The sequence below is a fragment of the Hypoxylon trugodes genome (assembly GCF_022578975.1).
Source record: "Hypoxylon trugodes strain CBS 135444 unplaced genomic scaffold F4822scaffold_1, whole genome shotgun sequence".
In the NCBI taxonomy this organism is placed as follows: Eukaryota; Fungi; Ascomycota; class Sordariomycetes; order Xylariales; family Hypoxylaceae; genus Hypoxylon; species Hypoxylon trugodes.
In genome coordinates, this window is record NW_026250016.1 from 1,976,904 (window position 1) to 1,994,860 (window position 17,957).

General features: G+C 47.4%; 7 protein-coding genes across 7 annotated transcripts; 4 read left to right on the forward strand and 3 right to left on the reverse strand.

The window, feature by feature from the left end:
• Positions 1–369: 369 nt before the first annotated feature.
• On the reverse strand, positions 370–1,788 carry F4822DRAFT_20471 (uncharacterized protein). Its single transcript, XM_051453775.1, has one exon. The coding sequence runs from the start codon at positions 1,567–1,569 to the stop codon at positions 499–501; it is 1,071 nt and encodes a 356-aa protein (XP_051319444.1). The 5' UTR covers positions 1,570–1,788; the 3' UTR covers positions 370–498.
• Positions 1,789–2,454: 666 nt separating this feature from the next.
• Positions 2,455–4,227, reverse strand: F4822DRAFT_20491 (uncharacterized protein). The gene is made up of 4 exons (XM_051453778.1): positions 3,780–4,227; positions 3,527–3,716; positions 3,362–3,452; positions 2,455–3,291 (listed from the first exon to the last, which is right to left on the reverse strand). Exons 1-4 carry the CDS (start codon positions 3,867–3,869, stop codon positions 2,538–2,540), a joined length of 1,125 nt encoding a protein of 374 aa, XP_051319445.1. The 5' UTR covers positions 3,870–4,227; the 3' UTR covers positions 2,455–2,537.
• Positions 4,228–6,750: 2,523 nt separating this feature from the next.
• F4822DRAFT_385415 (ZIP zinc transporter-domain-containing protein) lies at positions 6,751–9,270 on the forward strand. Its single transcript, XM_051456635.1, has 3 exons — positions 6,751–7,251; positions 7,324–7,454; positions 7,510–9,270. Exons 1-3 carry the CDS (start codon positions 7,188–7,190, stop codon positions 8,845–8,847), a joined length of 1,533 nt encoding a protein of 510 aa, XP_051319446.1. The 5' UTR covers positions 6,751–7,187; the 3' UTR covers positions 8,848–9,270.
• F4822DRAFT_385417 (peroxin 8) lies at positions 9,271–11,787 on the reverse strand. Its single transcript, XM_051456636.1, has one exon. It carries the CDS (start codon positions 11,613–11,615, stop codon positions 9,444–9,446), a length of 2,172 nt encoding a protein of 723 aa, XP_051319447.1. The 5' UTR covers positions 11,616–11,787; the 3' UTR covers positions 9,271–9,443.
• Positions 11,788–11,918: 131 nt separating this feature from the next.
• Positions 11,919–13,174, forward strand: F4822DRAFT_20550 (uncharacterized protein). Its single transcript, XM_051453790.1, has 5 exons — positions 11,919–12,037; positions 12,114–12,410; positions 12,472–12,780; positions 12,858–13,010; positions 13,094–13,174. Exons 1-3 carry the CDS (start codon positions 12,024–12,026, stop codon positions 12,590–12,592), a joined length of 432 nt encoding a protein of 143 aa, XP_051319448.1. The 5' UTR covers positions 11,919–12,023; the 3' UTR covers positions 12,593–12,780; positions 12,858–13,010; positions 13,094–13,174.
• An 800-nt stretch (positions 13,175–13,974) lies between these two features.
• On the forward strand, positions 13,975–14,910 carry F4822DRAFT_385420 (Isoprenylcysteine carboxyl methyltransferase family-domain-containing protein). Its single transcript, XM_051456637.1, has one exon. It carries the CDS (start codon positions 14,122–14,124, stop codon positions 14,566–14,568), a length of 447 nt encoding a protein of 148 aa, XP_051319449.1. The 5' UTR covers positions 13,975–14,121; the 3' UTR covers positions 14,569–14,910.
• Positions 14,911–15,072: 162 nt separating this feature from the next.
• F4822DRAFT_385421 (Sec63 Brl domain-containing protein) lies at positions 15,073–17,867 on the forward strand. The gene is made up of 3 exons (XM_051456638.1): positions 15,073–15,642; positions 15,708–17,307; positions 17,361–17,867. Exons 1-3 carry the CDS (start codon positions 15,301–15,303, stop codon positions 17,519–17,521), a joined length of 2,103 nt encoding a protein of 700 aa, XP_051319450.1. The 5' UTR covers positions 15,073–15,300; the 3' UTR covers positions 17,522–17,867.
• The last annotated feature ends 90 nt before the right edge of the window (positions 17,868–17,957 follow it).

Consider the following 17,957-nt stretch of genomic DNA (forward strand, 5'->3'; position numbering starts at 1 on the left):
TTTGTGAGCACGCAACTTATGACTATCTACAAATGATATTATGCTATGTAATGCTATGCTATGTCCCCATCCGTTATGCTCGCCATATACCGATGATAATAATAACAAATACGTGTACATAGAGGTGTCGGTAGGTAATTTAGGTGTAAACAAGGGGCAGATAAGTATGCGAATGAATATTTCAATTTGTCTTGGGATCGAAATCAGACGATGTATACCGCAAAATTCGCCAAGTCCCATAAGGGAAGAAAACGCAATGCAAGAACCGTGTACGAACGCCGTGACCAAATAGATTCACACTGGTTTGGTATGGTAGATATTAATCCTATCGAGTTGCTACCTTCGCGTCGACGAAAACGCCTTCTAATCTTCTATCCGTAGATACATCATGAGTCGTTTCCTTGGACAGTAGTAGAAATAGTAGAAACAATAGAGATATCATAAAATCGTGATCCGTAATATGAATAACGTGATGATAACTAAATTGTCTCAAGTTGACTAGCGCTTGGCAACAGCTGTAGAAGACGGGCTAGGTGGTTTTGCGAAGGCCTTTTGTCTATCGGCGTAATCCCTGATGACTAACGCACACGAGGTATCCGCGCAAAGTCTTCGGCGGCGCTGCGCGGGTAGTTTCGTAGCGAATTCTAGACCACTCGCGCGCTCGACTGCTTCAACCGGGACCTCGAAATCGGCAAGTGGTTTCTCATTCGGGATCGGCGCATTCGGGAGGACGAAAGCGCCAATCGCCACATTCCCACCGACGGCACCATCTTCCGCGAAAATAACTTTGTAGAAGTGCGTAGGCACAGCGACGTTTGGCGGGTTGCCGATGACTTCGTAGCGCACGTACCACTTATTATCCGCGGGGTCGCGCTTGGGTAGATATAACGGTCCGGTTACGACGCGAACGCTGGGATACCGTCTTGTTAACCCGCGGCAGAAGTCCTCGAAATGCGCCCAGTAGTCACGGTTAAACCCCTCGCCGACCTGCGGACACATGTTCGTCAGGAAGAACGTCTCATCCATGGCGGTTTGACTCCATTTCGCGTCCGCGGCAGGGACTTGGTGGCCTCGGTCGTAGCCGGATCGGAAGTAGTCTTTTAGCTTCGCTCGGAATTTCTCGGGGACGCCTTCGTCTTCGATGAATACGCTGTGCTTGCGATCGCCGTCGCGGAGGGCTAGGGAGGCCGGGGTTATGTGCTCGACGACCCAGTGTGGGTTGCGGAGGCGACGGTCAAAGGATGATATTAGGGCTTGCCGTGTTGCTATGTCGGAGATGGGGCCTGGGAAGCCGTATTCGAAAAGCCCGGAAGGATCGACAGGTGCGAGGCCTAAGGCTGCGGGCGCTGATGTCGATAGCCCGGTTTGTTGCTGTGTCTGTTGTTGTTGCGTAAATATTTGTTTAGCTGGTATGGGGATTGGTGCTGATGTCGTTGTAGTTGTGGTAGTCGTAGATAATGTGTCGAGCTTGCGCTCAGATTGCGATCGTAACGAATACATGGTTGCTGTAATAGCGGCACCGGCTCCTGCGCTTGCCGCTGCGATAACTGCTAACGTAGTTTTTGACATGACGGGCAAACGGGAGGGCTCCCTCTGGGAGCTCGTTCTGCTGTATGGGTTTTATACGAGGACGTAGAAAACAGGCAGAAGAAAAGGGAAAATGGCAGTGATAATGTCAGGCGCAGGATGTATGAGCAATATGAGGCTCACGAGGGGTGTGTTGCGGTCGCCCTCGTGGTGGTTGGGCGTGCTGCAGATGTCTCAGACGAGATCTTGGAAAGAGATTTTGAGCCTCGCGGGTTAGTGGACTTAGTGCCCTGAGATAAGATGGAAGAACGCTATCTATTGGCTGTAATTGGGTAAGGAGGCCCTAGCTTCCTGTAAGGTACAGGGGCTTACAGGCCAATGATTTATTTCGGTCAAATCCGTCCGCGTGGTACCTGTCAACTCTCAGCTATTTTAACTCAGCCCTAAAACCTTGGAACCAGAGATGGACTTTCCTTGCGTCACATGGGAAAGTACTTCGAAACTACCAGATTTGCTTATAATTCTACGATTCCCATCTGTACATGTGTATTTAGACTTTAGACTCATTTCGGTCATCAGTTCCTCGGTACCCGGGTTGACTTATGACGTCAATAGGTTTAACGGTCGAATACCTTAGGTAATACATCTACTTGCCTACAGCCTATCCGCGTGTTAGTAAATCAAATGACCTTCTCTAATAAATACGGATAACTTGACTTACACCAGTACTCACAAAGGCTCACTTGAGTTGTACTTGAAAGATATGTCAAAAAGCAATATGGGTATCAGTATATTCATCCCATCATCTTATAGATATATACAAACTCGTCTAATCCTAACATGAAGAGACAATCAAGACACCAACTAACATATTCGTATATAACCTAACTATTTAGGTCAACCTTTTCATCCCGTCATAAATGCTGGTGTTGGAATCTAGTATAAATATCAAATACGTCGACAACGAAGTCCAGGACACTCCCCGAGTAATGGCGTCACCGATGCCCCTCCTAATCAGAGTTGCGGTATGCCCTACTCTCGGGGTTCCTCATTAGCTCGTAGCTTTCCTCATGTCGTTCTATGCTACTCCCTCTCTCTGGGCGAGGACTGGCCGAGCCCTGTTTCGCCTCTTCAATAGCCCGGAGTCCTGCCTCCATTAATGAAGTCGGTTCGCCATGTTCATCTTTTTGAGTCAACGCATATTCGGGTCCATGCTTCTGTAGGGTTCGTTCGAACTTCATGAAGTTTACACCCTGGTGTATCAGTTGAGCTATCGCGAGGCCAAGCAATATGGTTGCTGTTGTCTGGCCGAAATCCCACTCGTTCTCGTTCTCGTGTTCCTCGAGGGAGTCTTGGTTTGCACTTCGTAGGGCAATCATCATGTACAAGTGGACGGGGAATTGTAAAAAGCTGAGAATCAACAGGGGTTTCCGGAACTTGGCCGAGGCGAAGAGAGCTCCGAACATGACTAACAATAGCCATATTGCTGTGACCGCCACGTACGATTTGTCGGTCAGGGGGTGGGCTGCTCCTGCAGTTGCGATACCGGTCGTCACATAACAGTAGCCGACTTCTTCGGAGGTTAACGACCATTGATCGAGACGAATTTCGAGAAGGATGGTTAGGACTAGAAATAGTATTGCAAAGACGTATGATACTCGGAAACGTCCAGTCCAGTGAGCCGGGATCACTCTGCGATGTCGCTTAGCGGGCTCCTTAGCTTGCATGAAGGTCCAGCAGACGAGTGCTGCCGCGTTCGAAATACTAAATTCGGAACAGAGTTAGAAGATAGATTCACTAAACCATCTCAAATAACGGGGTATCAAGCACTTACCCGACGAAGCTTACGGTGTCGAAGACTAAGTGTAGATGATACAAGTCGATCTCAGTGCCCTTCGATAGCGCCGTGATGATGAGTGCGACTCCTACAAATCAAATGTGAGCCAAGATATCATCTAAAGCAATGTATGGGTGAAAACCCGTAGGTTGGTGGACGTACCAGTAATCATCTGTAAGTCATTTCCGACCATAAGAATATCAGACACGAAGCCAAGTCGTTTCTTCTGACTTGCATGTTCCCAAGTACCCTCAGGGTGCGAAACATCGAGCCGGCCGAGTTTCGTCAAGAAAAACACCCAGAAAGCTAACACTAACGAGATGAGAGCTTGTACGCTGAGACCTATTAAAACCTTTACGCGTAAATATTGTTAGCATCAGTCGAATCTATATAGAATAGAGTGTAATGAACTTACACCATAACCCGCAATGTCGGGCATGGCCTCGCCGACTTTCTCGCATTTTAACTCCTCAACACCCGTCTCGGGCGCCTCAGATGCCTCCATCTTGATTACCTAATTATCAGGTTTCGACTTTTTGATACTCGGCAGACGTAAGAAGCTTATTCTGTAGGGCTAGGGAAATCGAATCGCCAAGTTGCCAAGGGAGCACACAATTGGTGATGTATCACGCAGCCAAGATGAATCCAGGCGTCCCAAGCCTTTTAACTTTCTCAGCTTCTACATTTTTCTCTGTATCTTTGTATCCACGCCAGCGGGTCATATCTTGGCATTGCTTTGCGCTGAAACATTTTGCATAGAACTTGCGTTAGCATGTCTATAGAGGAACGTGGATGAAGATCCTGAGAATGAGTTGGCAGGGTCTAGTGGATTTTGGGTAAATACCGTGCCGCAGAGTTGCGGGGGCACTATCTATATTTGGACGAATAGTCCCAGCCGAATATGAGCTAATCTCCTCGAACCGCTGTAAGCTGAATACAAACGGTGGTGGCTTTGTGGAACTGCTTTATATAAGTGGCTTGTTGATCTCCACGCATTACCCAGCTATGTAGAATTTCTCTTCGCAAACTCCGGTATTGTTACCAGCCACCCCGTCCCTACGCAGTTTGAGATGTCCTAGCACTGCTACTCTAGTAGGGATGGGGCCTCGCCAGCCTTACCGCCTTGTACATTTAACTCCGCGATTACTGATTAAAACCGGTACTACTTATGTAATGCCTCAACGTAGATAGGAATAATTCCGCGCGATGGAGCTGTGTAGATCAACGCTTGATGTCTGGTGCCTCAGGAATTTCTGGGTCAGCCACAAGCATCCCGAGGCCCCCGATCGGCGCAGAGCGAGGTTTCCGATCGCCACACTGCGCCATGCTGCCCGCATTCGCAATCGCATAGTTATGTATGTAAGAATATAGAACCAAAGATCCAGAAGATTTAGCGAGAGAGGGCTTATAGTGGCAAACACGTTGAATAATTGATATGAGAGGGACGCATGTCACCCAATGATGACGGGAAACGGTAAGCGATATTAAACATGAGCAATAAATCATCTCACAGCATCGGTGTACAGTCATAACTAGGAGTTGGAGTAAATAGATCGGATCGCGGCAGCGAGTGAAACTCGGATACATGTGTTACTAGTCACGTCGGATGTGGACAACTCGATGAGGCCGCTTGGTGGCTGGCCCTGAAAAAGCAAATGTGTACCAGGCAAATATGAGTGGGGGTCAACACCTTATTCAAACTCATCTTACAGATGAGTATATTATCGTTTACACACCTACCTCAGTAACAAGTCACTACTTCATAGTATCCGTTTATGTAGGACTTGGACGTTATGGTGATGAACGCAACACACTATGCTACTCCCCAAAGCATTCTAAACTAGATCAAATACGGCTGCGTCGTTGAGCAACGTATAACTTGCACATAACCTGGTGGTGTGTCGGTAGTACGAAACGCCCCTCGTACAACGAAAATCGGGGGAAGCTTTCCGGTCAGAGTAGGACAAACCACGCATGTCTGATCAAATTACCCAAAGCCACTGCATGATGTGTAATTGACCGCGACCTAATAAGCTATGGCTCTTAGTCGTAGAGATTCGATCGCTTTTCGGGGACGTAAGCAGGACTGCATGGCTCGCAGCATAATCCCCGTTTTCGTAACGTTTGAGGAAATCCCATATAAGCAAAGTGTAAAAATCCGGGTAGGACTTGAGGTCATTGACGAACTTTCTTTTCATCAGGAATGATGATATAATACAGACCACGGCATAGAGTTGAGTGGACCATGATATACATATATAATTGTTGAAGACCGGAGGTCCGTGTGGACTTCGTATGATATATAACGTACACCGCTTGAAACGCTTGTCACATGTCGGTCCATCAAGGTTCTCATATCGTGTATGCTGTCTCAATCACCTGTTTGTTGCGGCTTGACAAATAAACCAATGAGCATGGTTAAATCGCTACGAGTGACCTTTCTCTTGACCATCTAACTAGGAAAAGCAAAGGTCAGCGATTCCAACAAGGTACTCAAAATCCAGGTCGGTGAGTTAGGTGTATCGAGTTGGCCGCTAATATGACCTTCTGACTGTGTGCACGTTGATCTTTGAAACGTTGTCACCTAGGTAGTAACTTATAGGTCAGGTATAACTCTTTGAGGCTCATCTCTGAATCGGGAAATAGAGTTGTCTGTTTGTTAAGTAGAAGGGTATGGTGGATATGTTAGAAGCCAAAAGAGATTGGCGCATCTGAAGTTGAGGCGCTAAAACAGAGATACCACCCTATAAAGGCACGGGTAGCATTTACACATGCCTTACGGTAGTTCTATACCACCCACTGCGGGAACTAATATTGCTTCGTGTGATGTTTAGTGCGAGGGCCCTGACGATCAACCCCTACCTTGAGTGGAGATCATGAAGATGTGGTAGAGCTGACATTGGTGAATCTAAAGTCTGTACAAGGCTGCATGTAGGACATTGCCAACAAACAACCTACTAAGAAGCCATCGCATGTAGTGATTTGAAAGACGAAAGGACAACTTTAGGATAAAGATAGGTTTAATAAATGGTGGATTTATCTTTAATGTTTCATTCAATTAATGTAAGGCGGATTTCGACTCTCAGCTCCAGAGCCTCATCTTTAAAATAGAAGGTAAAAGGAGAACTATTCAGAGAAAGGCATCTGTAGATTTAACCTTGATGGCTACAGCAGCGGGTTTCTGTGGAGCCTCGAGAGTTTCCTAATTACTAAGTGCCTTAGCAAGATTGGCCATCAAGGTACCCGTCGCGGAACGGCTGGGCGAAGCTTGGCATAGCATCATAGGTCAGCCGACCAATCAAAAATCAGATATACAAACAGCTCCTGTCGCTACCCGCCCTAACATATAGGCAGTAGGTACCTGTGTAGCCACCAAACCCAGATCGGCATTCAAGCTAAATAGGTAGAACCTTCCGTCTACATCGCCTTTAGAAATTACCATCACCAACATTTTATCCTTTAGGTGTTGTTCCTTCTCTTCGCTTTTGTCTTCACTTACATCTTTTTTTTTTTTTCACTCCTATGGTTCTATCCATATACCATCTCCATATCCTCACGGCCGCATCCTTTGTCGGGGAATTTGCATGTCTTGTCACCTCGAAACGGAAACTTGACAACTGCCAAAAGCGTCTTGGCCTACAAATTAATCCCACGTGGAGGTTCTCTAACAATACGTATTCTTCTATATCGTCGATAGAACCACACCAAAATTTCAACTCTATGATCCCTTAGTTCATTCTTAAAATTGCTCGAGGGAGGACGGGCTACTGCAGGTACAAGGCAACGGGGTATTGCAAGATTTAAGTCAAAAAAGGGGCCCACCATGGAGGTCCTCGAACTCGACAATGACACCAGAGGGTGGATCATGTGCCTGGTGAGCGGTGTTGGTGGGTGACCTTAACCGTATGGACTATGCGAAATTCGCCTGATATACTAACTGACCAACTGTATCATTATAGCGTGTGTGATAGGATCCTCAATCATCTGTGTCGATGTGTTCGTACGGTTGCTTCCCGGTAAAAAGAACTTTCGAATACAGGATAGCAATACCTTTCTCGCCTGCTCATTGAGTTTGAGTTTTGGTGTCATGGTGGGTCTAAGCATATGCTCATTCTTAATAGAACATACTGATATTGTTATTCTAGCTGTTCATGTCATTATATAGCATGTTACCTGAGGCGAAGGGTTACCTTCAAAAGGGAGGCTTTTCAGATCAGAATGCGGGCTTTATTATGATGGGCTCTTTTGTGGGTGGTTTTGTTGGGATACAAATACTCTCGAGATTGTTTCACCAATTCATACCATCACATGTTGTCGATTGCGATCACAGCCACGATGATCACCCCTTAGATATCCATCACCATTCGAATGGTTTTCCTCGAAGGTTATCCTCCCATGCTCGAAGTATACGTCATCATTCTTTACATTCCCACTCTCACGGGCCAAAGCCCCATACGAGCGAGAACGGACACGCTAGTGAAACCACGCCGTTACTCCCCACAAGTCCTTCGCACGAAACTCATCGTATACGACCGCTTAGGAGAGCGGAGACTGAGAGTCTCCCCGGTACCGCCCCTCCTGCTTCTCTACGCGGAGCTCGCAGCCGGGCTGCGACGTCGGATAGACGGCCTTCGATGTTGCAAAAGCGGGTATTGTCATTTGTGAAAGATACCAAGCCAAATTGTGACGAGGCTGGCCCGTGCTATGGATATTCGGATCCATGTGGTCAAGAATGCTTCAAGCACTTGAGCAACAGGTCCGGACTTCTATCTCGAGCACCAACTAGTCTTATTCGCAATGCTACAACTGGACTCGGTGAAACATATATAGAAACGGTGGATGAAAATGATGATCATGATGATGATCATTCAACTGCAGTGAGCCCCACATGTCGAATGAGCCGCGTGCATTCGCACGATACTCACCACGAACATGAAGATGATTGTCATTCCGAAAATTCCGAGGATCCTGAGGCTCAACATCACCACCACGTCGCCGAGAACGCCTTCTTATCCATTGGCCTTCAAACCTCAGTCGCTATTGCGTTACATAAATTCCCCGAAGGCTTCATTACCTACGCCACGAACCATGCTAACCCCTCGCTTGGTTTCAATGTATTTCTAGCATTATTCGTCCACAATATCTCCGAAGGCTTTGCCCTTGCCCTACCATTATATATGGCATTAAATAGCAGGCCACGCGCCATGCTATGGTCTTCCATGCTAGGCGGATTAAGCCAACCGTTCGGCGCCAGTATCGCTGTGCTATGGTTTAAGTTGGCCTCGCATACTAACATAACGCCCGACGCGGTGGCTTACGGATGCTTGTTTGCTATCACAGCCGGCATCATGGCCAGCGTCGCCCTGCAGTTGTTCGTCGAGAGTTTGAGTCTGAATCACAACCAGAACTTGAGTATTCTATTCGCTTTCTTGGGCATGACGCTGCTGGGTGTCAGCAATGCTTTTACGTCGCATGCGCATTAATTATGCGGGGCTACAATACCAACTCAAAGGGTGATAGGTCAGCATAGGGATGATGAAGAGGGGAGGTGTATTATTGTCATTATTCAATACTGGATAGGAATTAGGCTAGGCATCGGTAGGCTGCATCATAATGGGCGTTCTTAATAGGTCTCACGGATATGAGGGACGCTGGGTACGAAAATTATATGAACTTTGAAGTCTGGTTGTGTGCATTGCAAGGGAATAGTGGCTTGATTGTACCATGGCTCGGGATACGCATCCGTTTTTTAAAGCTCGGCTCCGCTGTACTAGGTAGCGATGGATAGGCCTGCGTTATGTTGAGTTGGAAAATAAAAATCTATTAGTTCTACGTTCGATGCAGCCTGTATTTTGTGACTTGCGTTTATTAATTAACATATTTTGCGGGAGTGATACTCACCAACCAAGAGACATGATTACGTAGAAAATTTCGGTTCTATTCAACTTAGGGTATTCGGTATGATCAAGTAACTTGTCTAGTATGGGTGATATACATTAGGTGTAGCATCGTGACCGGCTAACTCCTATAAACAATTTGGAGCAGTCGAGCCTCTATATTCTCTTCCTCAGTTTACAACTTAGAGTCTACTACCATCCCTCTCCTGTCCCGGCACCAACGCACCGCTCATAACAAATTCACCCCCTTGCGCACCTCTCGGCTGTCCAAAAAGCACCATCTCCCGTCCACCTCCAATGCCCCACCAGGCAACTCCCAGCGCCGCACGTTCAACATCCATTTCACCACCAGAAAGTACATCCCAAAAGCGACGGCGCGCGACCTCACGCATACGAGGGTCGATTACGCTATTCACGGATTCAGCGGCGCGGGATAGCCATTCCTCGACCGAGGGGAGTGGGACGTGAGGTAGACCGTCGATTAGAGCGAGGAGAAGGGCTGTCTGCTCCGAGATAGGAAGTTGCTCTTCCTGATGCGCGGGATCTATTTGTCCCTGCCCCTGCGCGGCGGCGGTGGCAATGGAGTTCGTTGGGTTGGTGCTAGCGGCTGTGGTGGGTTGTTCATTGAGCGGAAGTAAAGGTTCCGTGGACGCGCCCTCGGCGGCGCGGAATCGTAGCATTTCGAGGAGAGTTTCGGAGAGTTCCGGGTGTGTGGCGGCGAGGGGGTATGGTGGGCTGGCGATTTGCATTACGGTGCGGAAGGCGAGGCGGAATTGGCGTGGGGAGATCCGTGAGGGGAAGGATGAGAGGAGGGCGTCGACGTAGAAGGGGATTAGGGAGGCGGCGAGGGGGCTATGTTGTGGACAGGAAAGGACTGAGAGTATGGAGGAATGAGCTGATTCGAATAGCTCAAGGGTTAGGGACGAAGGGGGTTTGTTAGCGGGGCTGGTTAGCCAGGATGTGGGCGATAGGTAGGTTGTTGCGGGTGTGATAATGAGGGCTTCGCAGGAGGGTGTAGAGATTGAGAGGGGTAGGTGCTCGGCTGTGTTGAGGTAGAAGAGTGTTAAGGCTTGTACTACTGGTGATGGCACGGCGTTGCCTATTAGAGGAGGCGGTTGCGTGTCTTGTAAGAAGGATAGACATGCTTCCGGATAGCGCGTGATAATGTCGAGAGAAGTGAGATAGGTGAAAGTATACACCTGGAATGAACCCGCGCCTTGTCGTGTAGACACGAAGGAGAGGTTGCGTAGATTGTGTAACGTTTTCGCAGCTACGGTCGGGGCTATCATATCGTTCCTCATGAAGGGATCTAGTAGCGATCGCCCGACTATAGGTCGGAGGATTGCGACTACGGTATACATAATCTTCTTTAGTAGCTGCCAGAGCATGGGATAAGGGCCTTGCAACACTTCGGCCGGTAGAGCTGCGGCCTCGACGTATAGATCAATAGTTGAAAGGCGGCAAAGGGACCATTTCTCTAGAAGTCCAGTTGTGAAGCCAAGCAATTCCTCATGAGCCCCAAGAACAATATTAGGGTCGCTGGCATGCTGAACGGCAAACGCGCCGAGTCGTGACAACGGTCCCATATTCTGTGCTAGGGGCCGAATTTCTAGTCTTTGAATCTTGACCACAGATGATGAATTAATGTGCCATGTTATGGTTTTTCCCTGGGGAATATCGCGGATGATTGACGAAACAAAGTCACCACGTTGAAATCCTTCGTCTCCGAGCATTGCTTCGATGGTTGCTGGTAGAAGGATGTTGCCATTGAGAAGTATCTTGACTGGTTCTGACAGTAGTGGCAATGCGTATGTTAAAGCTAGAACCACGGCGTCGCGTCCCAAAGGCCCAGTCTTTCTTTCATCTTCTAAAGCCAGATTTGCGGCCGTGACAACAGCTTGTTCGAGCGTTGATCGCAGACTACGGGATAAGGATCTTCGGTCGTCACCTTCCATACCCATCAGGATACCCGTTAACACCAACATATGTTGCCATCGAGTCGATCTTTCGTCTGCCCCCTTCGCAATCGCGCGTGCCCAATCCTCGCTACGAACCCCACTGCCTATGAGTGGTGCTCCTCTTGGAAGTTTCGCGTTATCCAACTCATTCTTGTGCACGTGAATTGCAGCGGTATTGTATATGCTCATGACCCGAAGGCATGTGCGTAACCCATCTGGAGACTGCCATATCGAACGTGCGGTAAGGAAATGTGAGGTGAGCAGAGATAGGTTGAGAGGGTTGTTGAGATTGGTTAGGAGTGCTGTCGTGGTTCCGAAGATCTTGTCTGTCTCGGTCGGATTGGGAACATCTTGGTAGGCCCGTAGGACGGTCGCTAGCATACGATCGGCTGGCATTTTCGTTGTCGGCTCTTCGTTATTCCTTCGTTTTCCAAGAACGCGTGTTTTGCAACACACTGAGGTGTTATTTTTCCATTTCACTGTTTGTTAGAAAGGAATACAAATTGTGATGTAATTGTTATAAGAAGGAAGGAATTAGATTACTGTAGATGCCCGGTAAAATTAGCGGAAAGTCTCGAGGTTTTACCGAGGCACGACGTCAACTGAATTTCATTAGCACTAATAACCCCCTGTAGTTGGTCCCAGCGCGGGAGCTACCCGCTAAGTGACACCCCTGTCGTCTCATTCTTCAGCTTGGAGCTCCACCGCAACTAACTCACCATTAGCATCTACTCCAGGACTTATAGAATGCGACCGTTCTATATACACTACTGCTGAGTTCTCGTGCAACAATTGAGGGGCCAAATGGCCACGACACCGTGAGTAACCATTAACATCTATCTTTGGGAAAATTTACAAAGCTGGAAGCACAACGTTGCTAACTGCAGCCTATAGGCGCGAGTGTCGCGATTACCCTCCCGACGACTACCACACTCCCTCGTTTCCATCCCTCTGCTGGCCTTATGCGAACAATTATTGCGCTCTATATACCGTTTGGGATTCGTGGCGATTCACCCTGCTCTGGACTCTGATACTCTACGCCCTTTTCCATCTGGGCGCGGCGGGTATTGCATTGTCTGTGCAAATCGGGAAACCGGGATCGGTATGGAAGTACTTGCTAGCTGTGCCGGCCATCTACGCCTTGGTTGCAGGAGCTGAGGCTTTGTTTACCGGGAGCATCGTCGGGTTAATGTATGCAAGACCTGCCCTGATCTTACCCTCGAGTTTTGATGGTTGACTTTTCGTGTCTTAGACTTGGCGCTGTCTACATTTCCGGATGCTACCAGATGCCGACTTGGATACCATTTATATGGGGATGGATAAATGTTTTGGTTTTGATCGTTTCATCCTTCACCATACAAGGAGGCCTTTGAGGCGCGAAGCTGTATGATAATAGGACGATTTTACGGATCCTAAGGGTATCATTTGCCCTAACATCAGTACGCGAGAAAGTCAATACACACTCCAGACCGAATTTTTGGGTCCTACACAACCTGATGCGATAGCCGCTACTGAGGGAATAGCTCAGAATATACATAATCTAGGTGTTGAGGGGATTGAGGTAAATATCACTCTTATTTCTGTATTCAGTACTAGAAACAACTAGATGTCATACTTACGCTTGAGATAACTTCATAGGTTTCAAATCTCTGACTTGTCTTGCGCTTATCGACCCTTTTATCATAAAGCTTGATGCTCCTGGGTAAACATACCAACATGACGATAATTAGTTAAAACCAATTGGATATGATTGTGGTAATCTTGCTAATACTAGCCAGCCTCATGAATTTTGTACGTATATTTTTTTTTATTAAGGATTGATTTAATAATATCCAGAGTATCTACACGCAAGATTCTAACCAATTTGATCGCAGGAATACCTAGGTAGTTAGGACTCAACGGAAGCTTCTGTGATACGTCATCATATCCGATGTACCTTTTCTGCAGGTATCACAAAGGCTATTCCGTTTTCGTAAGCGGTGTAAGCTTTTGACCGGCAGAATTCAATCACACCGCTCAAGTTTACTGCACACTAATACGGGGACCGTGGGTCCGTCACGCGAAGCATAATAAAAGCAATAAAACCAATTCAACGCCGAGGACCTAGTATGTGTCGAGTATGTCTTGGGTTCTTCGAATAGCGTGTCTTTGTCCTTTGTAACGAGTGAATACTATTGAATCGTTCAAAAGTGGGAGACCTTTGATTGGGACAATGGAGTCGCCGCCGGATAGGTAAGTCTGATTCCTATTTCAATAAACCATTTTCCCGCGTATTGAGCAAACACCATGGACGTTCTCTGGATACCTCTTCAATAGCGTCGCTGTTATTATTATTGGTAGACCCGAGTGAACTCGCCTAAGTCTCCGGCGCGACATCATGACCCTGCCAATCATTTCGACCTCGGCGCATACGCCGACACCAACGCCGACGCCAGCCACACCGGGCGCCCCGCTGCTGACTTCTCCTCGAGAACACGATGAAGATGATGTATCGTGGGCGACTGGCTTCAGTGCCCGCCGACGTTCCCTAGCGAATATGACCTCAATAAATACCCATACGGACGACGGAAATGCTGACAATCTGCTTCCCCTCCTCAGTCCCGTTGCGCAGAGCGCTAAAACGTCCCCCGAGCGGGCTTACTTCCCTGGCCAATCGAAATCCCTCGAGGGTATCGCGATTCGTTCATTCTATCTCGGTATTGCACTCGCTTCGTCGGTAATAATAATGAGTTCAATTCTCATATTCACTTCGTCACCTCTATGGCGTCTACCTTTTTTCATCGGTGCATTGTCGACGTTTCATTTCCTCGAGTTTTGGACAACGGCGAAATACAATACTCCTGTCGCGAATGTCGGTTCATTCCTTTTAACTGCGAACTGGCCCGCGTATGCGATCGCGCACATGGCAGCTTCGCTCGAATGCCTTTTCACAAAGTTATTGTTCCCGAATCGGTCTTGGGCGCCACTTTATAGTGGCCATATAATCCTACTTCTGGGCTTCATTATGGTATTTGTTGGGCAATTTGTTCGCAGTGCAGCCATGGTTCAGGCTGGCCAATCGTTCAATCATACCATTCAGCACCACAAGAAAGATACCCATGCCCTAGTTACCACGGGTCTCTACTCGTTCCTACGCCATCCCTCATATTTCGGGTTCTTTTATTGGGGAATAGGCACGCAGATGGTCCTAGGAAACCCTGTTTGTTTCATAGGATACACGCTTGTGCTATGGAGATTCTTCTCGGCAAGAGTAAAACATGAGGAAGCGTTACTCGTCCGTTTCTTCGGAGAAGAGTATGTTAGTTATAAAAAGAGAGTTGGAACGCTGATGCCATTTGTTGGCCATTAAGCGACCCTTCATAGGAATTGGTATTGGGGAACGGCGTTTAGGTCTGATACCAATGGGTAGAGTTATAATACCCCGGTTAACGGGTCTATGTCTTGACCATGTAGAAATTATAATAGAATATTTTATGGTTAGTTTAGAGGGTCTTGGTAAATGGTTTGAGAAGATAACAGCAAAACAAAGTCCTTGATGTTGTCCTATAATGAGTAGGACTATCAAGTAGGATCATATGACGCAACCAACACACCACATAGTAGAATTGGAGCTACATCCTTACAAAAACACCAGTAGCCCCACAAGCTGAAAGATATCGTTTGTAATATGTCGAGAATCAAGATCAATTAGTTATCACCTTTGATGGTTGTCTCCTTCAGGTACATGCATATAATGCACTATACCTAGGTATCCTACAAACGGATAAGTGGACACGCCACATTCTCCGGTTTGTACCTATCTTATCGATAGACAAGGAATATAGACCCACTTGTACGTAGCCACCCGAAATTTAGAAGGCCACGATTCAAGTCGGATAATGCAATTCCTTTGGACAGCTTGCTTAACTTGCGCTTTCGCTTTTGATTCTAAATTTAAAACAATTTATCAAGTCCAAACCCACGCACGAGTCTCTCTTTTTTATAATTCTTCGATAACATCAATCACACGACGTGACACATTTTGACGTTCTCTACCGCAGATATTTCAAAAAAGACCCTGTCGTAGGGCTCATCTGCAACCATGAGTTCAGAGTATTCTTACGATGAACAGGGTCAATTCTACCCTTTCTTCGTATTTACTCTGACCTCCATCGTCACCCTCCCTCTCACTTACAGTCTTCTCGCGCCGAGCAAGGATCCCGCTTCCCTTGCCCCACGATTGAAATCCTCTTACAAACCCGAACATGATGACTTAATACAAGGACTACGTGCTGCGCAGAAGCGAAAGCAGCGCAAGGTCAAGCGCGCCATCGCCGTCATCCTAGGCTGGGCATTGATGGCTGGCATGCTATATCTAATTGTCACTACCCAACGAACAACAGCCAAGATATGGAATCCCTACGATATTCTAGGCGTCTCCGAGGTACGCTTTCGGCGATTTCTACCTCTATTCATCTATAGCCTAATACTAACGAAACCTGTTTGTAGTCGGCGTCCGATAAACAGATCAAGTCCCATTACAGAAAACTTGGTCTCAAGTTCCACCCCGATAAAGCCAGACCTGACCCGGCGAAGAACGAGACCGCCGAGACATTAAGCGACAAATGGGTCGAGCTCACTAAGGCATACCAAGCACTTACCGATGAAGAGGTTCGCAACAACTACATCCAATACGGACACCCCGACGGCAAGCAAAGCTACAGCATAGGAATTGCTCTCCCCAAGTTCATCATATCTGAAGGAAATGGAAAATATGTCGTACTTGTCTATGCTCTGCTTCTAGGTGTCTTGCTGCCTTACTACGTTGGATCGTGGTGGTATGGTACCCAACGCATAACAAAGGAGGGAGTACTAGTCGAGAGTGCCAACAATCTATTCCGCGAATACTCCGAGAACATGGAAGAGGGAGATCTCGTGACTGCTCTGAGTGGCGGCAAGGAGTTCCAAGAGGTTCTGAAGGGAGACAAGGCCGAGTCCGGACTTTCAAAACTCGAATCGAGAATACTTGCAGAAGGCCAAATCACGCCGTTTGCTGGCGGGTTATCTGTCAAGGACAAGGAGAAGCTGGAGGATCTCGAGAGCGGTGTTCGAAGGAAGGTTTTGGCTCTTCTTTGGGCATACCTCGGCCGTGTAGAGCTTGATGACCCCGCCCTCGATAAAGATAAATACACCGTGGCTCCTATCGCTCAGAGTCTCTGCAGTTCCTTCAGGGCGATTTCCCTCGCATATAGCAACACCGGACCTATTCTAGCTTCATTCTACACCAGCCAACGACTCATCCAAGCTCTACCGCCAAAGGCATCTCCTCTCTTCCAGCTTCCCCACTTCACACCTGCGGTTGTTAAGGCCATCGAGGGCGATTCGACGACACATCTATCTGTTCAAGAGTTCATGGATTTACCCGATTCGGAGCGTAGGAGTATTGCTGTAGGAAATGGACTTCTAAGCGAAGAGCAATACAAGACTACCGTCAGTCTCGCAGGCCAACTCCCATATTTCAGAGTCGCAAAAGCATTTTTCAAGGTTGCCGGCGAGCGATTTATCATCCCGTCATCTTTGGTTACACTGGTTGTGAAGGGCCGATTCATTCCTCCCGGAAGTGTCAACGTTCCAGAAATCAATGAGCTTGACCTTGAAGATGTTGACCCAGCTGAAGATGACCTCGATGCGCTTATGGGACGCAAGAAGACTGTGAAGGACGCAAATGGAAAGATAGTCACCAAGGAAGAAACCAAACCCGTATCACCCCCGATTACTTTCGCGCCTTATTATGCTCGCGAACACTCGCCGAAGTGGCATGCTTTCCTTTCGGATAGTAAACAGGGAAAGATGGCAGTTCCGCCGTTCACATTTACCCAATTCGACCAGCCTCTATTTACCGATGACGGAAAGCCAACGTTTAACATGCAGACCCTAAAAGCGCAATTTGCTGCCCCGCCGCAGGCAGGCACCTACACCTTTGTGTTACATGTCGTGTGTGACAGTTACGTCGGATTTGACACTAAGATGGAGGTTACCCTCAATGTTGAGGACACTAGCAAGGCTGCAGCAATGGCCGCTGAGGACGAGATTAGTGAGCCGGACGAAGGTAAGATCTCTTTATTCGAAGTATAATACCGGCAATTTCTAACAACTTTACAGATTCTATTGCCGGCCAAATGAGCGCACTTAAGGGTGGTAGTGTAGCAACGAAGCCCAAGAGGCGGAAAGACGACGACTCGGAAGAGGAGGATGAGAGTGGTACCGAAGAGGAAGAGGACGACACTAGTGAAACAAATACCGATACTGAACCTGAGTCGTAGGATATTAAATTTCTACGATTGGACAGTATTGAAAAGCGAAGGTTGATTAATTGGGTGGATACCCCTAAGGCGATACTCGACAATAACATCCCGTCGAAATTCGCAATTCTCATCATGTTGGCAGTTGGCATAATACCAACTTCCAAACTACCTACCTATCCAAGATGGTAACACGTGTAAAGATAGTAAGTCTTCTGCGGATTAAAAAGCGCGTACGCTATTGCAGCAAGCATAGGATTGGCGTCGTGGCGTTTGAAGGAGGAATTTGCCATGCGATAGGGCGTATAGACCTGCCAGTCCACGCGCCGCAGAAATATGGTCTAATACATATTGAAGTTCATAAAACTTAATGTCTTTGTGAAGATCGCGGTTTGATATATGTTCTGTATTGTGATGCGTTTATATGTGTCTGGGATATACACAATTACTCAATACG